General features: G+C 37.3%; 1 protein-coding gene across 1 annotated transcript; it reads right to left on the bottom strand.

Moving 5' to 3' along the window:
- Positions 1-19795: 19795 nt before the first annotated feature.
- Positions 19796-20782, bottom strand: LOC133742823 (uncharacterized). The gene has a single exon (XM_062170504.1). It carries the CDS (start codon positions 20780-20782, stop codon positions 19796-19798), a length of 987 nt encoding a protein of 328 aa, XP_062026488.1.
- Positions 20783-21835: the final 1053 nt, after the last annotated feature.

Raw genomic sequence — 21835 nt, 5'->3', positions numbered from 1 at the left:
TCACGAGACACCATTGTAACGCTTGCTTCCACGCATCATTTTCTCTCCTACACTGCTACACCTACACCTGCTAAACCGCATACTATTCTTTTTTTCTTTTTTCTTTTTTCTTTTTTGGCAATAACTTCTATCATGTGCATTGGCATGATATGGACACACATCATATCAGATGTACATCAATTTAGGTTCTTACTTCAAAGCTTATATTTCGACGTCAAAAGCTTACGTCAAAATGAATCTTAAGAAGTCTATTAATAGGAATGCATGCTTATTGCCAAAGAAAGAAGACACCAAAATTTAGTAATATCTGGTTAAATTAACAAAGAAGACTGAAACATTATATTAGGTTAGAATTTGCCAAAATAAATACAGTGGCAAACAAAAGAACAATGGGGTGTGGCCAAGACGCATAAAAAGTGCTGTGCAGTGATGGTGATGTGTGGGAGCAAACTACAAAGAATTTGGGCCTGAAGAAATTTGAGGGTCACCATCTCCATCAGTGACCTCATTATATATGACCATGCACATGGCTTTGGTGCTATTGCTGTATTTTCATGAAATAGTGATCGAGTGCCTCCGTCAGGTTTATATTCCTCGTTTGCATCCTGTCCTACAATTTCAACAATCTTCGAGATGAAACTTTCGCTTACGTCTCATCACCATTCTTAGCGGCAATCAAACACAATACCTCTCTTATCTAATATCTCAAAGATCTACCTAAAATAGTTGCGCGATATCTTACCATTCAGAAAAACATTTTAAACATCGAGTTACGGTATGTATCTGAAACATATTTGAGGTTTGCTGTGGATTAGGTTATCACATGCATCTTGCACGTGATATCATCAGGAAACACGTTCACCGGAAGCACCTTTATGCTAAGATGTTTTTCTTTTCTGTATCTTTAGAGCTTGATGATGAATGAGAAATTAATTAGTAGAAAGTGAAAAGACGTTTTAAGACAACAACCAAAAGTGGGGGAGTCATGAGATAGCAGCAGGTCAAACAAAAATCATAGCAGCAGAATGCATGTGATTTGATAAAGATCTTTTGGGTCACCAGAAACCGGCAGATAGCAGTAAGGAGGGACTAAAAGAAGTGAAAAGTATACGATACTTTGAAATTTTAAATGTTTCAAGTTTTTCACATGATGTAGAAATATATAGCATCACATACTTAAAAATATAATAAAAAATATATAATAGAGATAAAAGACTCTCAATTCTCTATGAAAAAGTGGGTCTACATCTGTATTAAATTAAGTACTTAATATATCAGTACATTGATATCCCGTTGAACTTCTCAAAAAAAATAACCTCATTTCGAGAGCATTTTTGCAAAGTCATATGTTTCTCACCATACGTAAACCACCTTTTATATAGAACATTACGTCTAGTGTTTTATCCAAATTAAAATCTATGCCTCTATATACATTGTCGGCCTATCAAATTTCATCAATTATCTAGTGACTGACAACATCATTCATATTCGGTATATCGATCATGAAGCTAATCTAGTGGGATTGAATTTGCTTAAACATTAACATAATTACAATATATCATATGCATGCTTGGTTTTTTTTTAGATTGTAACTGATCGCTCAGGTGGTCTTTGATTAGTGGAGTATTGAAATCCCTCAGAAAGTCTTGTTAAATGTTAATCATGACTCAAAATTCAGAAGGAAAAAACACCACCAATATGCTATTTGACTCGTCTTATTAAACATTTGCCCAAACAAAAACATGGTAGTGGAAAAGATCTTAGCCCAATATTTTCTTACAGCAATTTATTCTCACTGCTAATTAACAAGTAGAATAGAAGTTTATACAAATTCTAGGAGAATGACAGTAACGAAAAGAAAAAAGAGACATTAACAAAAATTACTATTAGCTAGCTAGTATATATTTAAAGAATTTGGGATCAAACTTTATGATCCGAACTCAACTTCCAGCTTCTGCATTTTCAGCTGAACAAGTCCTCTTTGAATTGCTTGCATGGATTTTCTTCAATCCCCTGAATGAGCAACAACTAGACTTTACTGATTCAGATGCATGAGGTGTTCCCGACTTGGCCTTTTCTTTTTCCATCTTCACCTTCTTCCTGTGGCTATCTCGCAGCACGCATGCTTCAGCAATATCATAACCTGCCGTAGACATGACCAGCCTTAAAACGTTTGGAGGCAAAGTGTTTTTGTTTAGTCAGCTGCTCAATTCAAAAAAGAAATGGGATCTTTACCTGGGTTATTTACTGTAATTGACGAGTAGAATTTATAGGTCCAGCGTTGGCTTGGGATGCAAGCAAGCAAAGCTTATATAGCAATAAGTTAAATCATATTGGTTTGAATAATGGTGGATATGCAGGTATTGCTTGTTTGCCAAGGAAAGGTCCTACCAGAATATTAAACGGAAATTACCAGGCATCTACAATCATAAGCTATTTTCTTTTCATTATTGAAAAAATGGAAATAGGTACTCGGGTGTTTGGCATATATCAATTTTGTTGAATATTTTGGACCATTGGATTAGTAATATATCCAATTGTCCAAAATATTTAAAATTTGGTAACCGATTTACCCTAACTGTCCAAGAATACTACACACAGCCGCATAGCAAATTTCAGAAGAATAAACAAGAAGAAGAAGAAGAAGAGAAAGACAAGTTGATTTTGAGAAAGCTTGTTATTATCGAATGGGTTCTATCTTTCAGAATTTTGTAGGATATTTGGAGTGAGAAGAAGAAGAAGAAGAAGAAGAAGAAGAAGAAGAAGAAGGGAAAGAGGAGTTGGATGGCGGTGTCTCTGTAAGCTTTTGAGATAATATGATGATATTTGGCATAAGAACAAGAAGAAGAGAAGGGAAAAAGAGGAGCCCTAGCTATCATCAAATTCTGGTACAATTTTTTTTTTTTTTTTTCTTTTTCTTGTACAGTTTTCATCGAGTAAACTTACATGTAAGAATAAACAACTCTTGGCTTGATGGGTATTCTAGATTTTACCTACCCGTTTTTATTGAATGTGATTCTTGTGGCAAATGAAGTTGATTTTGGGGAGCTCTACTATTTTTTTTTTTTGTTTGTTGCTTCTGTCATTGTTCTTCTTCTTTCCAGTTTATTATTGCTATTTTTCTTTTTCTTTGGAATTCCTTATCTTCCGTTTGTTTGGTTTGACTTGGAATCTTTGCTTGTTGGGTTTTGTTCCTTGCTTGGCCTCCATTTCTTTTTTTCTTAGATCGGTGGCGGGACATATATATTAACATTTCCTCAACCGCCCACTGCATGGAAAGATGTTAAAACACCAAGTGCCATCAGCTCATTGCAGGTCAAATTGATTCTTAGTTTATGGAAACTTTCATAAATAATTATAGTCGTTGCTTCCTTGTGAAAGCCCATGCTTGTCCACGACCCTCTTAGAGTATTAGAGTTTAGTGATGTAAAGCTATAAACTCTACCAGTCAAGGATCTATGTCGACTCTTTTAACATTGACAGATAAATTTTGACCAAAACAAAATGATAAAATGCAATAAAATGACAGGACGTACTTTCTGCCACATAAGTTATTGGAAGTTCTAACTTCTAAGAAGAGATAATATATATATATATATATATATATATATATATATATATATATATATATATATATATATATATATATATACAGTCCGGCTACACTAAGGACGTTCTTAGTTTTTCTTAGGTACGGATTTCCTGTTTTCACCCACTTTTCGATCAAATTTTCACATCTTAACCGTTCAGTTTTTAGGTCCTAATGTATAGATCACCTTTGCAAAATTTCAGCCAAATTGGAGATCATTAAGGCATCCAAAACTGCAAATTACAACAATGTAAACGAACGGTTCCGGTTCGACAGATTCGGTTCGTTCGTGTAAATTGCAGTTTTGGACGCCTTAACGATCACCAAATTGGCTGAAATTTTGCAGAGGTGATCCATACATTAGGACCTAAAAACTGAACGGTTAAGATGTGAAAATGTGATCGGAAAGTGGGTGAAAACAGTAAATCCGTTCCATAAGAAAAACTAAGGAAATCCTTACCTGAACAAAATCCTATATATATATATATATATATATATATATATATACAGATCCTATCCAGAGCGGAGCTCCGCTTTGAAAATTAACGTGTGAAGTTCGAGTTTTCGGTCACTTTTCGGTCGCATATCCACATCTTGACCGTTCAGTTTTTAGGTACTAGTGTATAGATCGTCTCTGAAAATTTTCAGCCAAAATGATGATCGTTAAGGCATTGATAAGTGCCTCAAAGCTAGTACGGTTCAGGTTGACAGATTCAGTCCGTCCATTGGTTTAAACGAGTTAGATACCTTAATGATCATCAATTTGGCTGAAAATTTACAGAGATGATCTATACAGTAGTACCTAAAAACTGAACGGTTGAGATGTGAATATGCGACCGAAAAGTGACCGAAAACTCGAACTTCACACGTTAATTTCAAAACGGAGCTCCGCTCTGGATTGGATCTGTATATATATATATATATATATATATATATATGTATGTTGCTTCTGTCGTTGTTCTTCTTCTTTCTAGTTTACTGTTGCTATTTTTCTTTTTCTATGAATTCCTTATCTTTCATTTGTTTGGTTTAACGTGGAATCTTCACTTGTTGGGATTTGTTTCTTGCTGACATTCAAGAACAAACATATGTATACTTCATGGAAGCTGCACTAATTTTCATTTCTTTATTTCCTTTATATATATCAAAGTGTTTGAGTTGCATAGTTCTCTTGTATCACATTTTGGCCTAAAATGGTGCAATTGAGGAGTTCAACTAAACTCATGGATAAGGTTCCATTTCCGTGTCTTGTTCTTGTTTTTGCACTATTTCCTGGCATGGGCTTCACTTGAAGATTAAAATGTTATAATAATATAGTCATTTTGTCTTGTGCTATCAGATGTCAAGTGTAAACATATCAAACGAAGTTCGAATTTCCAATGCTAATTTGCAAGTTCAAAATATGGAGAGTGGAAGTGACATCAATCATTTACAATATAATAGTATTAAGTTTTATAAATTGTCTGCAGATGATGTTCTAGGCAAGGAGTTTAAATTTGTTGAGGAAGCAGAGACCTTTTATTTTGCTTAGGCCAAGGCAATAGGGTTTGATGTTAGAAAGGATGACAAGTATATAAGTACAAGGACCAGGAGAGTCATAATCCGTCAATTGGTTTGTTCTGCAAAAGGAAAGCGACAAGAGGAATATATGAACAACAGTAACAAGATCCGTATGCCAAAGAAATTGACAACCTGTAATTGTCCATGTTTATTCAAGGTAAAATTTTAAGGAGACGAGTTCTTTTGTCTTAATTAGTTGATTTCAAAACAAACCATTCTCATGATCTTGCAAGTCACATCTTCTCAGGTCACACCAATTTGTATCAGATTCTCATTTAGCATTAGCTAGATCTACTCGGAGAGTACCCATTAAGATTTGTCATACATATCAATACATGGCTGACAGAGCTAAAGGCTTTACGAAAGTTGGTTTTACAATTAAAGATTTGTACAATAAGTTAGACTCAAGTCATCGAGAGACTCTACTCGAAGAGACTGTAAAAGCTGCACTTTCCTATTTAAGAGGAAAAGCAACCACAGACAAGAAATTATTGTGCAAGTACAGCACAGATGAGAATAACAGGTTAGCTAACTTGTTTTAGAGAGACTCAACTTCATTGCTTGATTATTCTTGTTTCAGAGATGTGTTAGTATTTGATAGCTAGCACATACAAAATCAATCTCTATGAGAAACTGTTGGTATTGCTTACTAGTTCAAACTATCATTTATCGACTACAATTTTTGATTTTGCATTACTAGTCGACGAAACGGTTGAGACATATACATGGGCTTTGCAAATGTTTTTTGAGTCTTTGGAGGGAAAAAAACTCATTGTTGTGCTAACAGACCGGGATGAAGTAATGTGGAAGGATATTGAAGTAATATTTTCAGATTGGGGTTTTTTGCACCAACAGTGTCTGGAGACTCAGGTGACTGACAATATGATACCCGAACTTACAAAGTTATCAAAATGATACCTAGACTCAATTTTTCGTATCAACGTCGTACCTGCTGTCAATTTCCGTCACGTTTCAGTCAATTTTGACCACATGTGAGACACGTGAGTCGCATAATGAGGGCAAAAAAGTCTTTTCCCCTCTATTAAATCCTAAATGAATAAATTCAAAATTAAAAATAAAAACTGAATTTTTTTTTACTTTGTTTATTAACCAAAGATCCCAATCGGTGGGGAGAGGTTTTTTGCGTTTTCTCTGTTGACTCGCTGACTGCGAGTGTGGATTGGGTTGGGTTGCAGCAGCGGTGGATCAGGTTGCCGCAGCGGTGGTCGGGTTGGTCTCGGACGCCCAAAACTGGGGCTAAGAAGACCGGAACTGGGCCAGGGACGAACATGAGTTCCGGCAAGTCGAGGTTGAACTGCGGCAAGGAGGGGAAAGAGGTTATCTTTTTTGAACCCATGACGCCGGCTTCGGGTCTTTTAGGGAATGGTGAGGCGGCTACCGACCTAGTGGTATTCGTTTGTCAAGTCACGAAGTGAGGAAGGAGAATCGAAGGGGAGAAGCTTCATGGATTTCCGACGAGCTTTCCAGATTCCGGCCGTTTCGAGACCTTCAACCGGTGGCCGTAGCCTCCTCTTGACGTCGTGGACGTCCTTGTGGTGTTGGATTGTCCCAACAACGAAACGAAGCATGAGTGAGAATCGAAGGAGATATGGTGTAGGGATTTCACGGTGGGTTTTCTTCCTTTTCCGGCGACCTTCGATTTCAACTCAGATATCAAAATTGGTCTACTTGTCGAGCTCTACATGCTTCTGCACTTGAATTTCAGTTTGGTTGAGATTTGGAGAAATTGAGATTTTTTGCAGGTTCGGCCACCGTGTGTTGCAGGTTCGGCCACCGTGTGTGGCTACTGTGCACGTCGGTGATTTGGTCTATTTTGGTCATTTCCCATAGCTTTGATCACTTCTACTAGCATAATTAACCAAAATTGAAGAAGTGGGTGGGTAGAAGACAAATCACTGGAGTTGAGAGAAGTGCCCTTCAAAGAGATGGATCCTCCTCGAATTCAAAACTGGTTACCTTAAAGAGAGAGAGAATTTAAGGAATTGAGTATTCTTAAAAAAAAAAAAAAATAATAATAATAATAATAATAATAATAAAATAAAGAAAAAGAAATTGAGGGTAAATCGAACTTTTTAGCCTCATTTAACGAGTCACGTGCTACGCACGTGATTAGATTGACGGAAACGTGACGGAAATTGACAGCAGGTACGACGTTGATACGAAAAATTGAGTCTGGGTATCATTTTGATAACTTTGTAAGTTCGGGTATCATATTGTCAGTCACCTGAGTCTCCAAACACTGTTGGTGCAAAAAACCCTTTTAGATTGCCCACATCATTTATGTACATGGCATATTGCAAAGAATGCTCAAAGTAACTTGCGTAATCTTGAAGTATTTGCAGAGTTTCGGAGATGTATGTTTGATGAAGCAACCCCATATGGTTTTGAGTAACGATGGAATTATATGGTGAATAAATTTGATCTTCATGATAAAATTTGGGTAAGGATTATGTCTGAAAAAGGCATAAATGGGTTGAAGCGTTTATCAGTGGTCACTTTTTTGCTCGAATGCGTAGCACCCAGCGGTTTGAGGGTATGAACAATTGTGTGAATGATTATCTTAACACCGGAGTGAAATTGTTTGATCTCATCCCGTTACTTAATACAACATTTGTATGGCTTACTTAATATAGCATTTGCATGGCTTAGAAATACTATCCTTCAAGATCAAATAACTCTAGTCATTTGCTTACTACTCAACTTCGATAATTGGAGAAACATGTATCCACGATTTACACTAATAGTGTATTTCACCTAGTACGCGAGGGGATAGAGCAGGTTAGAGGACTAATTACATCAAGAATTATGCTTTTTCGCACAATCGTGTGTACATAATATCCAGTTATAACAACAATGAAGAGAATGAGTGCACAATTGTTTACCACCATTTGGAAAGCAATATTCGCATAGTATGCTCTTGTAAACTTTTTCAATGCGAGGGCATCCCATGTTGTCATTGATTTACCATTTTGAAGCACGAACATATGAAGAAGATACCTTTGTCTTTGGTGATGAAACAGTGGACAAAACTCGCACAATCTGAAATTCAATCCACAATTCATGAGGACAAAATACCTAGTGAAGCTCTACAATTAATCTGGTACGCAAATACTTATAACGCAAAGTTGATCTTAGATTTTGATTTTGTGGCCAGAATATAAGTTCTCTTATTGAGTAATGGATACTTAGTAGCCTTGTTTTTTTATTTGGTATTCTGTTGTAAGAAGTGTAGATACAATTGTTTTTTCTCTTTTTGCACCTATTTTAGATTGTTGAATGCAACATAATCCCAATTACGCAAGGATTACCTTTCCTTCTTAATTTAGGTTTATGAGAAGCTCAACTCAAGAATGTGTAATCCCAATTGCAACATAGAGTCATGTTCCCCTGGTCAGCTGCTGACCAGGGATTTTATGGTCAATCACCGTCCGATTGAAATCGGACGGTTGACAGCTTTCATCTTTTAAAAAGTTAGAGAGTTGTCAACCGTCCGATTGAAATCGGACGGTGATTGACCATAAAATCCAGCTGACCAGGGGAACATCTCTGTTGCAACATAATCCCAATTGCTGCTGTTTTGCTGGACTGTATTGCTACCTTGCTGGAATGTTTTGCTGAGCTGTTTTGCTGGAATGTTGAATTATTATGGAAATTGAATATGTTTTGCTGTAAATGTTGTTTTGCAGATCAACACTAGTATTGGTGAATCGACAACACCAATATCGATTAACGAAAGAAGTAATGCTGCAACTCCGGAAGAAGAAAGAGGAAGTCAAGCAACCGAGCTTGAAGATGACGGAAGTGTGGAAAGCATCGTTGAGGCATTGAAACGGAAAGAAAGGTCAGATATTTGGAATCATTATGATAGGAAGATGGTGGATGGTAGAATTAAGGGTGAATGCAATTATTGCCATAAAGAATTCTATGTTGATCTTAGTAAGAATGGTATAACCTCCCTTATAAATCATGTGGAAAAGTGTCCAAAGTATATCCCACTAATATTGAGATATTGAAAGCTAAACAACAAAAATATTTCTCTTTTAAAAAACCAACTAGTGAGTTGTGTACTGTAGAATGCACTCAAGAAGAGCTATCCTTGTTATGTGTGGAGTACATTGTTCTAGATGAGTTACCATTTTCTCATGTGGAGGGAGAAAGGTTTAGGCATTTTATGGGTAGAGCTCTTCCTTATTGAAGAATTCCTTCTCGTAAGACAATAGCAAAAGATGTGTTTAAGCTTTATTCGGGGGAAAAAAAAAATTGATGAATCAATTGAGTAGATATAGGTTGTGTCTTACAACCGATACATGGAGTTCTATTCAAAACATTAATTACATGGTTCCCACTGCACATTTTATTGATGATAATTGGGTGTTGCATAAGAGACTTCTTAATTTTTGTGTGTTCCCAAACCATAAGGGAGAGTCTATAGCTAAGCTTTTGGAGGATTGTTTGTTGGAGTGGGGCATAGAGAAGATTCTCACAGTTACCGTTGATAATGCTTCGTCAAATAATGTTGCATTGAGGGAGTTGAAAAAGAGGATAGGTGATTGGCGTGTCCCTAATGCACTTTTGCATGGAGGGAAGAATTTGCATGTGAGGTGTGTAACCCATATTTTAAACTTGATTGTAAATGATGGATTAGGTGTAATGAGAATGACCATTGAGGCCATTCATATTGCAGTGAGGTATGTTAGATCCTCCCCATAAAGACTTGATTTTTTCAAAGCGTGTGTAGAAAGGGTAAAACTAGAGTGCAAAGGGCTTGTGATTTTGGATGTCCCTACTAGGTGGAATTCCACATTCTTGATGTTGGAACGGGCTTTGAAACTCAAAAAAGCCTTTGATAGAACGACAAAAGATGATGCCGGTAATTTTTGGGCATGGCTCCAAGGTGACATGAATGAAAAACCAAAAGAAGGGCCACCGGTAAGTGTTGATTGGGATTATGGGGAGCAATTTGTGGATTTCTTGAGACTATTTTATGAAGTCACTTTAAAGGTGTGTTGTTCTAATTCTCCTACTATTCATAACACTTTTGATGATTTACTTCATATTTATGGTGTCTTGCAAGAACAATCTAACTCACAATTGTTGGACATTGCATCACCCATCCAAGACAAGTTTAACAAGTATTGGGGTAGCTTTGAAAAGTTGAATCCCTATTTGTTCATTGGTATTATTCTTGTTCCAAGTAATAAGCTTGAAAAAATTGTTGATTATTTTGAGATTATTGATGGGAAGATGGATGAAAATGAGGAAGCTAACACAGAGACTGTGAAAGATCTCTTGTTAATGACCTTTACAAGGTATATGAGGAAGAAGGAAGGGGAAGTGGTGTTGAGGTTGGTGGTACTCAAGCATCAAGTGAGGGGGTGTCTTCTTCAAGTAAGGGTTGTACGGAGTTAGAAAAGAGGTTGAAAGAGAAGGAGCAAAGGAGAAGAGCAAAGAAAGCCTTGATCATCAATAATGATGTGGATAGATATCTTGGAGATCCTATTGAAGGAGATGGTGAAGATCGACTTTGACTTGTTCAATTGGTGGTGGGTGAATGGAGTTTGTAAAGATCCTATATATATTGGCCAACGTTGCAAAGGAGATTCTAGCTATTCTAGTGTCAATCATAGCTTCGGAATCTTCCTTTAGCACAAGTGGGAGGATTATTGATCCATATCGTAGCTCCCTAAGTCCTAGAATGGTGGAGGCCTTAATATGTACACAAAATTGGCTTAGGAGTGAAAATGTGTATTTACATCATGTGCCTACCATTGAGGAGATGGAGTTGTGTGAAGAAGCAGAAGGAGGTAATTGTTTCTATTTTCTTATTTAATGTTTTTTGGGTTAATGAAGTTGTAATTTTTATGTTATATATGATTGTATGTATTTCTCTTCTAATGTTTTTCTTTTTATTATTCTCTTATGCCAATGTAGAATTGCTTATGATGCCATGTGGAGCTGCAGTGCGGAGTAGTCGGAGTGGTATGTTACCTCCAAAGTCGAAGACTTCATCTTTCCGAGCTTGAGATCATGCCTTCATATGTTGATGTTCGTTCATTCAACTTTGTGATGTTTAATCTTTTAGTGAACTTAAACATTTTTAGTTTGAGGTTGCCAGGTTCGAGTGTTGATGACTTGATAGACTTTATAAACTTTGGACTCTATATTTTTTGACCATTTCATATGTTCATGGACTTTATAAATTTTGGACTATATTGTTTATGAACTTTATAAATTTTAGACTAAATTCTTTATTTTGAAGCTTTGAAGTTTGAATTATGAACTATGGATATGGACTATGGAGTATAGACTATTGTCTATTGAAATATAAAGTATACATTAGTGAACTTGTAAACTCATTGTTATGGATTATTATTATAGGTTTGGAAAAAAAAAAAAAAAAAAAACTCCCCGAGTTAAATTACCAAAGAAGTAGGAGTAGGAGTAGAAAGAAGGATTAAATTCTGCTTATTACCTTGTACTTTCAAGGGTTCATCAGTTCAGCTGCACTTCTAATTTAATCAGAAAAGTCCTTGCACTCTCCAATTTCATCAAATCGATCAAATCCGCCACTATTCCGTCAATTTTCACTGTTAATATGCTAACGTGGGACATTCTCATAGGGAAAATTCCCAAACTACCCATTACTAGGCAGCCTGCCGATGTGTCAATGTTGTGAATGCAGATGGATAGTTTGGAAATTTTCCCTGAAAATTGACAGAGTGGTGACGGATTGGATCGATTTGATGAAATTAGAGAGTGCAAGGACTTTTCTGATTAAATTAGAAGTGCATGGACTGAACTGATGAACACTTGAAAGTACAGGGTAGTAAGCATAATTTAGTCCTAGAAAAAAAAATATGTTTTACTAAAAAAAAAAAAAAAAAAAAACCTAACTGGACCGAACCGGTCGGGTCAGTTCTATTTTTGATTCTAAATTCTCAAAAACGCAAAACCGAACCAAAGTCCTGGTTCAGTTCGGTTCTCAGTTTCGGCCCAAAACCAAACCGTTCGGAGCTGAACCCACCCTAATGTGTATAAAAATTATTTTGGGCCGCAGGAATCGGCCCAATGAACTGAATACTCTCAAATCTTCGGCCAAAATTAGTACTTTTGGGCTCAAACACCCACCTCGAGATGATCTGAATCTTTCATTACTCCAAACTGATGTGCTTTCTCTTGATTAGAACTCAGCTTCATCTTACTCAAGTCAACCTTGAAGAGATTGTTCCTCGAATGGTTTTGGCTAATTGAGAACTTCTTTGAAGGGTTTTGCTTTATTGAGATTTTCCTCAAAGAGATCTTTCCTTGCTTGGTTTTTCCTTAACGAGATACCTCTTCCTTGACGATATAAGTAGATCTGACAGCTTTCATATATCTCGAAGTCTGGAATGAAAAATTCATTCACCTTTCCATATATGTTAAAGCATGTTTCATTTCATTGAGCATTAAGTCATTTATGGATTAATTTTTATTTTGAAGTTTTGTAGTCTTCAGGACGGAAAATGAAACTCTTGATCGTAAAGAAATTAGATGCCTCACTCCCGCGTGACTCGTAAGCAACCTGGTAAACAAGATAGTAAACCCATAATACCTCTCCATGCTTTTGAATTTCACAACTGTACATAATTTAGTCGTAACTCATGTTTTGTGGCCAGGTGGCTAGTAAATGCCGCACTAGGTACAATTGGAAGCCAGAATCATCTAATTGGTTTTGCACTACATATTTTTGGGTATGCATGGTTTTATATTTGGTCGTTTATCGAGTGTAGATGAATTTCACAAGAAGAAGAATACCATTGAGTGAAATGTGACCTTCCCACCGGCAATAAAGCACACCTCATAAAAACATGATTAGCATAACCTAACAGGTCGATTGCTACTGTGCCGGCTTTTGACTATATTAATTAACGGGTTTCCAAGTTTATCAGGTCTGCTCCATCTCTACTGTCAATGGAAACCCAGTCACATCTCTTTGCTTAATTAATTAGCAATACTCAAAAGAAGAAAAATTAAGAGCTACTATGCTATTTAACAAGGTTCGAAAAATCGCTAGGCGCTAGTAGGGCGGTGGGTTGGGGAGGAGCGCCCAGGCGGCTAGGCGGGTGCCTAGGCGGTTTTGTATTTTTTAATTTTTATTTATTTTTATATCATATAAAAATATATATAAGAGTATATATATCCCTTTAAATGAATATACAAAGACTTATTATAACTTATAAAAAAAAATTATTCTATACAACTATATTTTATTCCAAGATTCTGGGGCCCACATAAATAACCAATGAATTAAAAGGGAATAGGGAAGAGTGGAAGACAAAAAAAAAAAGAGGAAACGTGAATATTCTATACAACTATATTTTATCCCTCACTTCCTCCCGCTCTCCTCCCCTCTCCCTCTTCCTCTCTATCTCCATTCTCCAACAGCTCATTGAATATTTAATATAGGAAGCATGGAAGCCTTAGGTATGAGTGTATGACACGCCTAACATATATATATATATATATATACAGATACTATCCAGAGCGGAGCTCCGCTTTGAAATTAACGTGTGAAGTTCGAGTTTTTTGTCACTTTTCGGTCGCATATCCACATCTCGACCGTTCAGTTTTTAGTTACTAGTGTATAGATCATCTCTGCAAATTTTCAACCAAATTGATGATCGTTAAGGTATCTAACTCGCTTAAACCAATGGACGGACTGAATCTGTCAACCTGAACCGTACTAGCTTTAAGGCAGTTATCAATGCCTTAACGATCATCATTTTGGCTGAAAATTTGCAGAGACGATCTATACACTAGTACCTAAAAACTGAACGGTCGAGATGTGGATGTGCGACCGAAAAGTGACCAAAAACTCGAACTTCACAAGTTAATTTTCAAAGCGGAGCTCCGCTCTGGATAGGATCTATATATATATATATATATATATATATATATATATATATATATATATATATATTTTAAACTACACGCCTAACATATTCAATTATGCTTAGAAAGTTAGAAGTATGCAGCCACTTGCCCATCCATCGTCTCTCTCTCGAAAAACAGCAGCCACACCTCTCTCTCTCTCAACAAATAGCAGTGTTCAATATGATCTTTTCTTCCTCTCTTGCGCAAAACCAATAGCCACCACCCTCCACAGTCTCTCTCATATTTCTTAGATTTCAAGATCTTCATTTGGGGGGAAGCTGGGGGTGGCTTGTTGGGAAGTTGTGGTGGCTCGGAGGGAGCTCTAGTGGAGACGTGGAGCAGAGGCGCGGTGGGGAGAGCGAGAATATTGTCTATTTCCAGTTTTGGTGATTGAATGGTTTGGGGATCAAATACGGTTGTTTTAAGGAAACTGCCTAACCGGGAAGACCGCCCAGACGGACGCCCAGACCATCCAGACGAACGCCCAGGCAGCCTAGGCGGCCGCCTAATTCCTCCCCGCCTAAGTCCGCCAATCAGCCCTTACTCGCCTCGGTCTGCTGCCGCCTAGCGCCTAGGCGGCCTGGGCGGCCGTTTTTTAGAACACTGCTATTTAATTTTAAAATGTCGTATTAAACATTTTCACAAGCTCAAACATGCATCTAGCAAAGATTTTAGCCCACATACAATATGTTTTTTTTTTTTTTACAACAATTTATTCTGAAGCTATATATTACGAAGTAAAACAAAAGTTTACAAAAAATTATATCAAACTGTCTTTCAGACACTCAGATGTCGATAAGACCAAAATATGTAGCAAAATTAAGGAAAAGAACTAAAGATAGCAAACTACTACTGTATACGTACGTACTTAATGCATTTGGGATCAAACTTTATGGTCTCAACTCCCGACTTCTGCATTTTCAGCTGAGCAAGTCTTCTTTGCATTGCTTGCATGGACTTCCTTCAACTCCCAGAATAAACAACCAGACTTTACTGTTTTAGATTCGGCTGTGCCTGACTTGGCCTTTTCCATTTCCATCTTCATTTTCTTTCTGTGGCGATCTTGCAGCACATACGCTTCAGCAAGATCGAAACCAAACATGGACATGGCCTTGAGTACTTTCAAGGCAAGTGTGTTGGTTAGTCTGCTGTTCAATTCAAAGAAGAAAGGGCTCCTTAATTGGGGTATTACTGTCGCTGACGAGTGAAGTTTATAGTTGCAGCGTTTTCTTGAGAAGCAAGCAACCAAAGCTTCTGTAGCAATAAGTTAATTCTTTTTTTACGTTGAACTTTTGACTTTAGTTGTTTGGATTTTGAACTTAGGCAAGAATCCAACATGCTGCTTTTGTTTTGATTATGGGAGCATTATATATTATTGAGGTATGCTTGATTGCCAAGGAAAGGTCGCCAAGGAAAGGTCCTCCAGCAAATTACAAGGAAATCACTAGCTAGTTATTAGTTTGTTACCTTAATAGTTACCATTAATAATTACGATCTTAAACAAATTTACCGTCATCTTGCTTCTTGCCTGCACTTCACGTTATAAAAATTTTGACCATTATCACTTCCTCCACAATATTCTTACTAATTACAAGTATCTTTATAGTATAGTCAGCATGTTTTTCGTTGCTAAACTTGTGAGGTTTCAGCTCCCAAATAGTATCAAGCTCCTCAAGTCCTCATACTTCTTTAGCATCATTACCTCCGAAGTTCCACTTGAAATTAATGGAATAATGGAATCTTGAACAAAATAGAGTGCTTTCTTATGATTGTTTCACTTTCAGATGACTTAATTAGGTCAAGCTCCGCTACTCAAAACGGGAGGATCAAACTAATTGCTAGAACCCCAACGTGGGCATGAGGTCTAGTTTGGTAAAACTTAAATTAAATAATAAACAACTTTAACCTTTATATAGAAGCAGCCTCTCATCGATCAACTTCTATGATATGTTGTTATAAGGTATAATTTTTTAAATAAGTAGCTTTTAATTTTTTTACCGTATAATTTTTGCTGCTTAACTTATTTGTTAAGCAGATTTTTAAATAATTTAAGTCAACCCAAACTATATGCCCAAGTCATTGAGATTTCCGCATCAACACGAGCTAATTCCAGTATTCCACCAAACACATGCCTTCATAAACGCCCGATACAAGCCAAAACAAAAAACTCAAAGCTATTAACAATCTACCCATGTCTTTGCATAACCAATTCTAGAAAGATCTAGGCTGCAATCGAATACTAGTTCTGGTCGTGCCTCATTTGCTGATTCTCTACTTATATAGTAGCTTTCATATATATAGTTACGAGTCTAGTTAGAGTTTGGGTTTGTTTTGGCATTGCCGAGGTTTGGTTATATATGAGCGAGATCCCTCAGAACATTCAGAATTCTGGACTGTCTTATTCAATCTTAACCTGAGAATGAGTTTTTTTTTTTTTTTGAAGAGGAAAATGAGATTACAAACAGAAACTCTAGAACAACCCGAACTAAACTTGTCAAAATTAAAAGCAGAAAGAGGGAGCTTGTTGGACCAGGTGACCGGCGTGCTGGAGGAGTGACCAAGACCAGCAATTTTATCAGCAACAAAATTAGCTTCTCGAGGGACAAACTTGAAAGAGATTTCTTCAAACTGGCTTGCAAGGGAATCAATGTCTCTGATAAGGGTTCAGAGACGCCAAGGAACCGAGCACTTTCTGTTGATGGCATCAATAATAAATGTGGAGTCACCCTCAACTTCAAGCTTTTTGGAATTTAGCGTAAGGGCATGGTACAAACCCTCCCGGACCGCACTACCTTCAGCCACCGGAACTGAAGAAGAGCCGATGGATCTTGAGGCCACAAAGATTGGAGAAGCATCGTGGTCTCTTAAGACAAAACCAATAGCTGCCTGTTTGTTATTGAGGATAGAACCATCAAAATTGAGCTTGAGAAAACCCGGCTTGGGAGCAATCCAACGAATGGTGCCATAGTTAACAGGAGAGGCCTGATCATGGGAGGGATTGTTGGTCCGGTAAATGTCTTCAACAGTTGCAGCAGAATGGACAACGACAGAAGGAATGGTTGTCTTTTGCCTGAAAATGAGATCATTCCTGGCTTCCCAAATCTTCCAACAGATCATAATAGCATTCTCCGTACAAGATTTATCATATCTTTTCCCAAACCAGGAATCAAACCAATCATCAAAACAATGGAAATTCACAAAGTTAATACCAGCAGTCTGCCAAACTCTGTAAGCAAAGGGGCAGGAGAAGAAGAGGTGATTAATATCCTCATCCCCTTGCCTACAAAGAGGGCAAAAAGTATCCAAACTATAGGAAAATCTAGCTAATCTTACTCTTGTTTTGAGACGACCTCTGGCCAAAAGCCAAGCAAAAATCTTAGCCTTAGGAGGTACATTGAGCTTCCAAATATCATTCAAAATTTTCTGTCTCGAGTGAGAAGTAGCTGAGTTATTTTGAATCCAAGTAGCTGACTTAATAGAAAAAATACCACTTGGGGAGGGACCCCAAACAAATTCATCTGGATAGTTACCAGCAGGAAGAGGAATACTAACAATCAAATTAACAATATCATCATTAAGGACACTTCTAAGCTTAAAAATATCCCAACAACCATTACGAACGAAATCACAGACATTCTCATCAAGGTCAACATTATTCCTACTATCTGGAGGAATAAGGTCTATGATCGGAAAGTGGAAAGCCCAGTTGAAAGTCCAAAACTTAACAGCCAAACCATTACCAATAATCCATCTCATGCCTTTCAGCAGGACATCCCTACAATCCAGGATACCCTTTCAGGCCATAGAGTGGTTATTTCGTTTTTTAATTTCAAAAAAAGAATGCTTTCTTAGATATTTTCTTCTTACTATATCAACCCACCAATTATTCTGGTCAGAGATAACTTTCTAGCCAAGCTTGGCAAGGGCAGCATTATTGAACTGAGCTGTAGGCCTAATGCCAAGGCCTCCCATGGACTTGGGAAGAAAGACTTTATTCCAGGCAACAGGAGGACAAAGACAGTCCTTTCCCCATAAAAACTTCCTAGCTTCCTTATCTAATGCCCTGGCAATTTTAGGAGGGCACTTAAAACAAGAAGACAAGACATGGTTAGGGATGCCAGACAAATTAGACTTAATGAGGGTTAACTTCCCAGCTTGAGAAAGAGTATTTCTTTTCCAACCATTTAGCTTATTAGAAATCTTCAAAATCAGTTCTTTGGCATTTAGAGGATCTTTCCAGAAAACGATGTTGTGAATACCTAAATACTTACCAATGGTACTCTTATGCTGAATTCCTAGTCTGTTTGAAATACCAACCTCGCAGGAATTAGGCACTCCGTTTGAAAAATAGATCGAAGACTTCTCCATGTTAATCTTTTGACCAGAGACTAGAGTAAAATTGGACAGAAATTGAGACAGATGACCAGCAGCTTTGCTTGAAGCCCTAGCAAAAATCAAACAGTCATCAGCGAACACTAAATTAGAAACTCTGTGACCTTTCGGAGAAGTTAAAATACCAATATGATTTTTTGGTCTAACAGAAAGAACATTAAGATTTCTAATAAAAGGTTCCATACATAAGATGAAAATATAAGGCGAGAGGGGATCTCCCTGTCTAATTCCTCTAGTGGGGGAGAAAAAACCTTCCCGCTTACCATTAACAATAATAGAGAAAGTAACTGAAGTTATGCAGTTCATAATCAAGTTTATCCAATTGGAGGAGAAACCAAATCTACTCAAACACATTCTAATGAAATTCCAATCTAGCATATCATAGGCTTTCTCCAAATCAAGCTTGACTACCATTTCGATTGAAAGTCGAGAAGATCTCATGAGCAATTAAAATATTATCTGTAATTGTTTTCCCAGGAGCAAAAGCTCCCTGGTTTTTAGAAATACACTTGCTGAGCAAAGGTTTTAATCTAGCATTACACAAACTAATAGGTCTAAAATGATCGACCAACAGTCTCCGGGTTCTCAATCTTGGGAATGAGAGCAATATTTGTGTGATTCAGCATCTTCAAGGAGGCATTATTAGAGAAAAAATTAAAAACCACATTACTTATCTTGTCTTGGATAGCAGTCCAATAATTCTGATAGAAGATAGCATGAATACCATCAGGCCCAGGGGCCTTTAGACCAGTGTTTTCAAAGGCGATGCCGAACCGAGCCCGGGGCGCGCTCCGGTGTGAGGCGACGGTAAATCGCCTTGCCGGTCCAAACTAAGACGCGCTACTGGAAAAGCGTCTGTTTTTGCAGAAGGCGAGCTGTGACGCGGCCTGGGCGTAAGGAAGAAGGTGAAGTCGTGGGTCCCCTTTTTTCTTTCTTTCATCTTTTGCATCAAAACGACGTGAGTTTGAGTTAATTGCTCAAGTATATTGCTTTAAACGACCTCCTTTATACGACGTCGTCTTTGGCAGTTAATTAAAGCAACAAAACGACGTCTTTTATAACCTCATTTTACCTCCTTTTCTTTCTATTTAATAATCATTCTCTATTATTCAGCCAGCAAGCTCATTTGGAATTAATTTACTAAAGTATCTTGTAACCAATATAGACATTTTTATACATCAGCAATAGAACTGATAGAACTTATATTGCTAGTAGTACCATGATAGTTGCAGATACCACTTGAATATTTGAAAATATATTATTTTTGTGGATTTCTTTCTTTGTTTTAACCTAAATATTTTCTTATTATATTGTCTATAATTATAATGTATTATTATAATATTTCGGGAAAGACGATCGCCACGATCGCCTCAACGCCTTGAGGCACTCGCCTCGCGAGGCTCTAACAAGTCGCCTTCGTCTTCGCTTTCGCATTTGAAAACATTGCTTTAGACCACCAATTGAGTTGACAGCCAACTGAATCTCTTCTGGGGTCACCCTTCTTAATAGTGAAATGTTATCTGCATCAGAAATAACAGGTTCAATTATTTTAATGAAATTCTCAGCAACATTTCTATTAAAAGAATTATCTGAACGAAATCTCATTTGAAAATCTTGAATAAAAACATGGCTGATGTCTTCATGTTTGTCAAACCAGATCCCCATGTTATTTTTAATTTTATTTATATAGTTTCTCTTCTTCCTCAAAGTAGCTTGGGTTTGGAAAAATTTGGTATTCTTGTCTCCAAGACAAAGCCAATTAGCTTTGGCCCTTTGGGCCCAGAAAACCTCTTCTGCCTTTTCTAGCTCCAAAAACTGTTCAGTAAGCTCTACAACTTTGTCCTGTAAAAACAAAGAGGTAGGAGAAATCATTAACTGAGATTGATAAAACTGAAGATCTTTCTGCAAGTTTCCTAAATTTCTGAAAAGATTTCCATAAGTCTCTCGACTCCAATTGGAAATTCTATGAGAAAATGCACCTAATATTGCCGACAGGTTCTTGATAGGGTCATTATCCCAATTCATATTCCAAATGTGCTTAGTAATTTCAACAAACTGAGGATGAGCAAACCAAATAGCTTCTAACTTAAAAGGTCTCCTACTAGGCTTACGACGGGAAAGTGTAGTTAGAAGGATTGGTCCATGGTCGGAACCCACAATAGGTAGATTTTGAAGAGTACAATCTGGAAACAACTGAAACCAATTAGGATTAGCAGTGACTCTATCCAATCTTTCGTAAATCACAGTGTTATCTCTGTGTTTGTTTGACCACGTGAAGGGCAATCCTTCAGCAGTCACAGAAGTCATGTGTATATTATTAAGAAAATTGATAAAGTTCTGCATGTACAAATTAAAAGGGGGGGAGCCTCCAGATTTTTCAGAAGCGGCAATAATATTGTTAAAGTCTCCAATCAAAGCCCAAGGCTCATTATTTAGAGGTTCAAGTGTACTCAAATCATTCCAAAGTTGTCTCTATAAATTTTTTTGGGGGTAAGCATAAACAAAAGTCATAAACCAATCGAGATTTTTACTAGTGTCGTGCAAACAACAATGGAAGTATCTGTCATGCTTGTCCATAACATGCAAGTTCACAGTACTAGAATTCCAAAGAAGTAAAAGGCCTCCAGATTGGCCAGAGGAAAGCACATAATCGAACTTATCAAAGTAGAAAGCAAAACAGGAAACCAATTTATTAACCTGACCAAGGTCAGGAATCCTAGTATCTAGGATAAACAAAATATCTAGCTGCAGACCAACAACATAGTATTGGACCTGAGCTAGAAAACCTTGCCAGGAACTACCCTGGCTATTCCAACTTAAACACTTCATGGTACAAGGGCAAGGTTAGAGGATGATCCTAGTTCCTGATCCTCACTAGTTTCCATCATTTCAATCATTTGTCTAGTTCGTTTTTTAGGGCTAGGAAAGACAGGGAGAGCACCACTGGGCCCAGCAGCAGGAACATGATCAGCAGTGTTGACTAAGTCCTCTAGGTTGCCCAATTTAGGTGGATCAAAAGCATCCAGATACTGCTCAACTTCTTGGGAAGAGTCTGAAGACACCGTAATCACTTCCTTCTGCTTACCAACAGCCGCCACAGATTCCTTTTGATTCCCCGTTACCTGAGAATGAGTTACACACACGTGCGCGCGCGCACACACACACACACACACACACACACACACACATATATATATATATATATATATATATATATCATTCACTTTCAGAAGTCTAAATACCAATACTTCTTTTTTTTTGAGTAAAAGAGGTCATCCCATTATATAATTCAGCAAGCAGTACAAAAACGATCCACCCCTGTGGGGTCGTCAAAAAGAACCGTTTCTTAGAAACTACTAC

The sequence above is a fragment of the Rosa rugosa genome, chromosome 4, assembly GCF_958449725.1.
Source record: "Rosa rugosa chromosome 4, drRosRugo1.1, whole genome shotgun sequence".
Classification (NCBI taxonomy): domain Eukaryota; kingdom Viridiplantae; phylum Streptophyta; class Magnoliopsida; order Rosales; family Rosaceae; genus Rosa; species Rosa rugosa.
The sequence above is the reverse complement of the archived record's forward strand: the minus strand, read 5'-3'. Positions and strand labels throughout refer to the sequence as shown.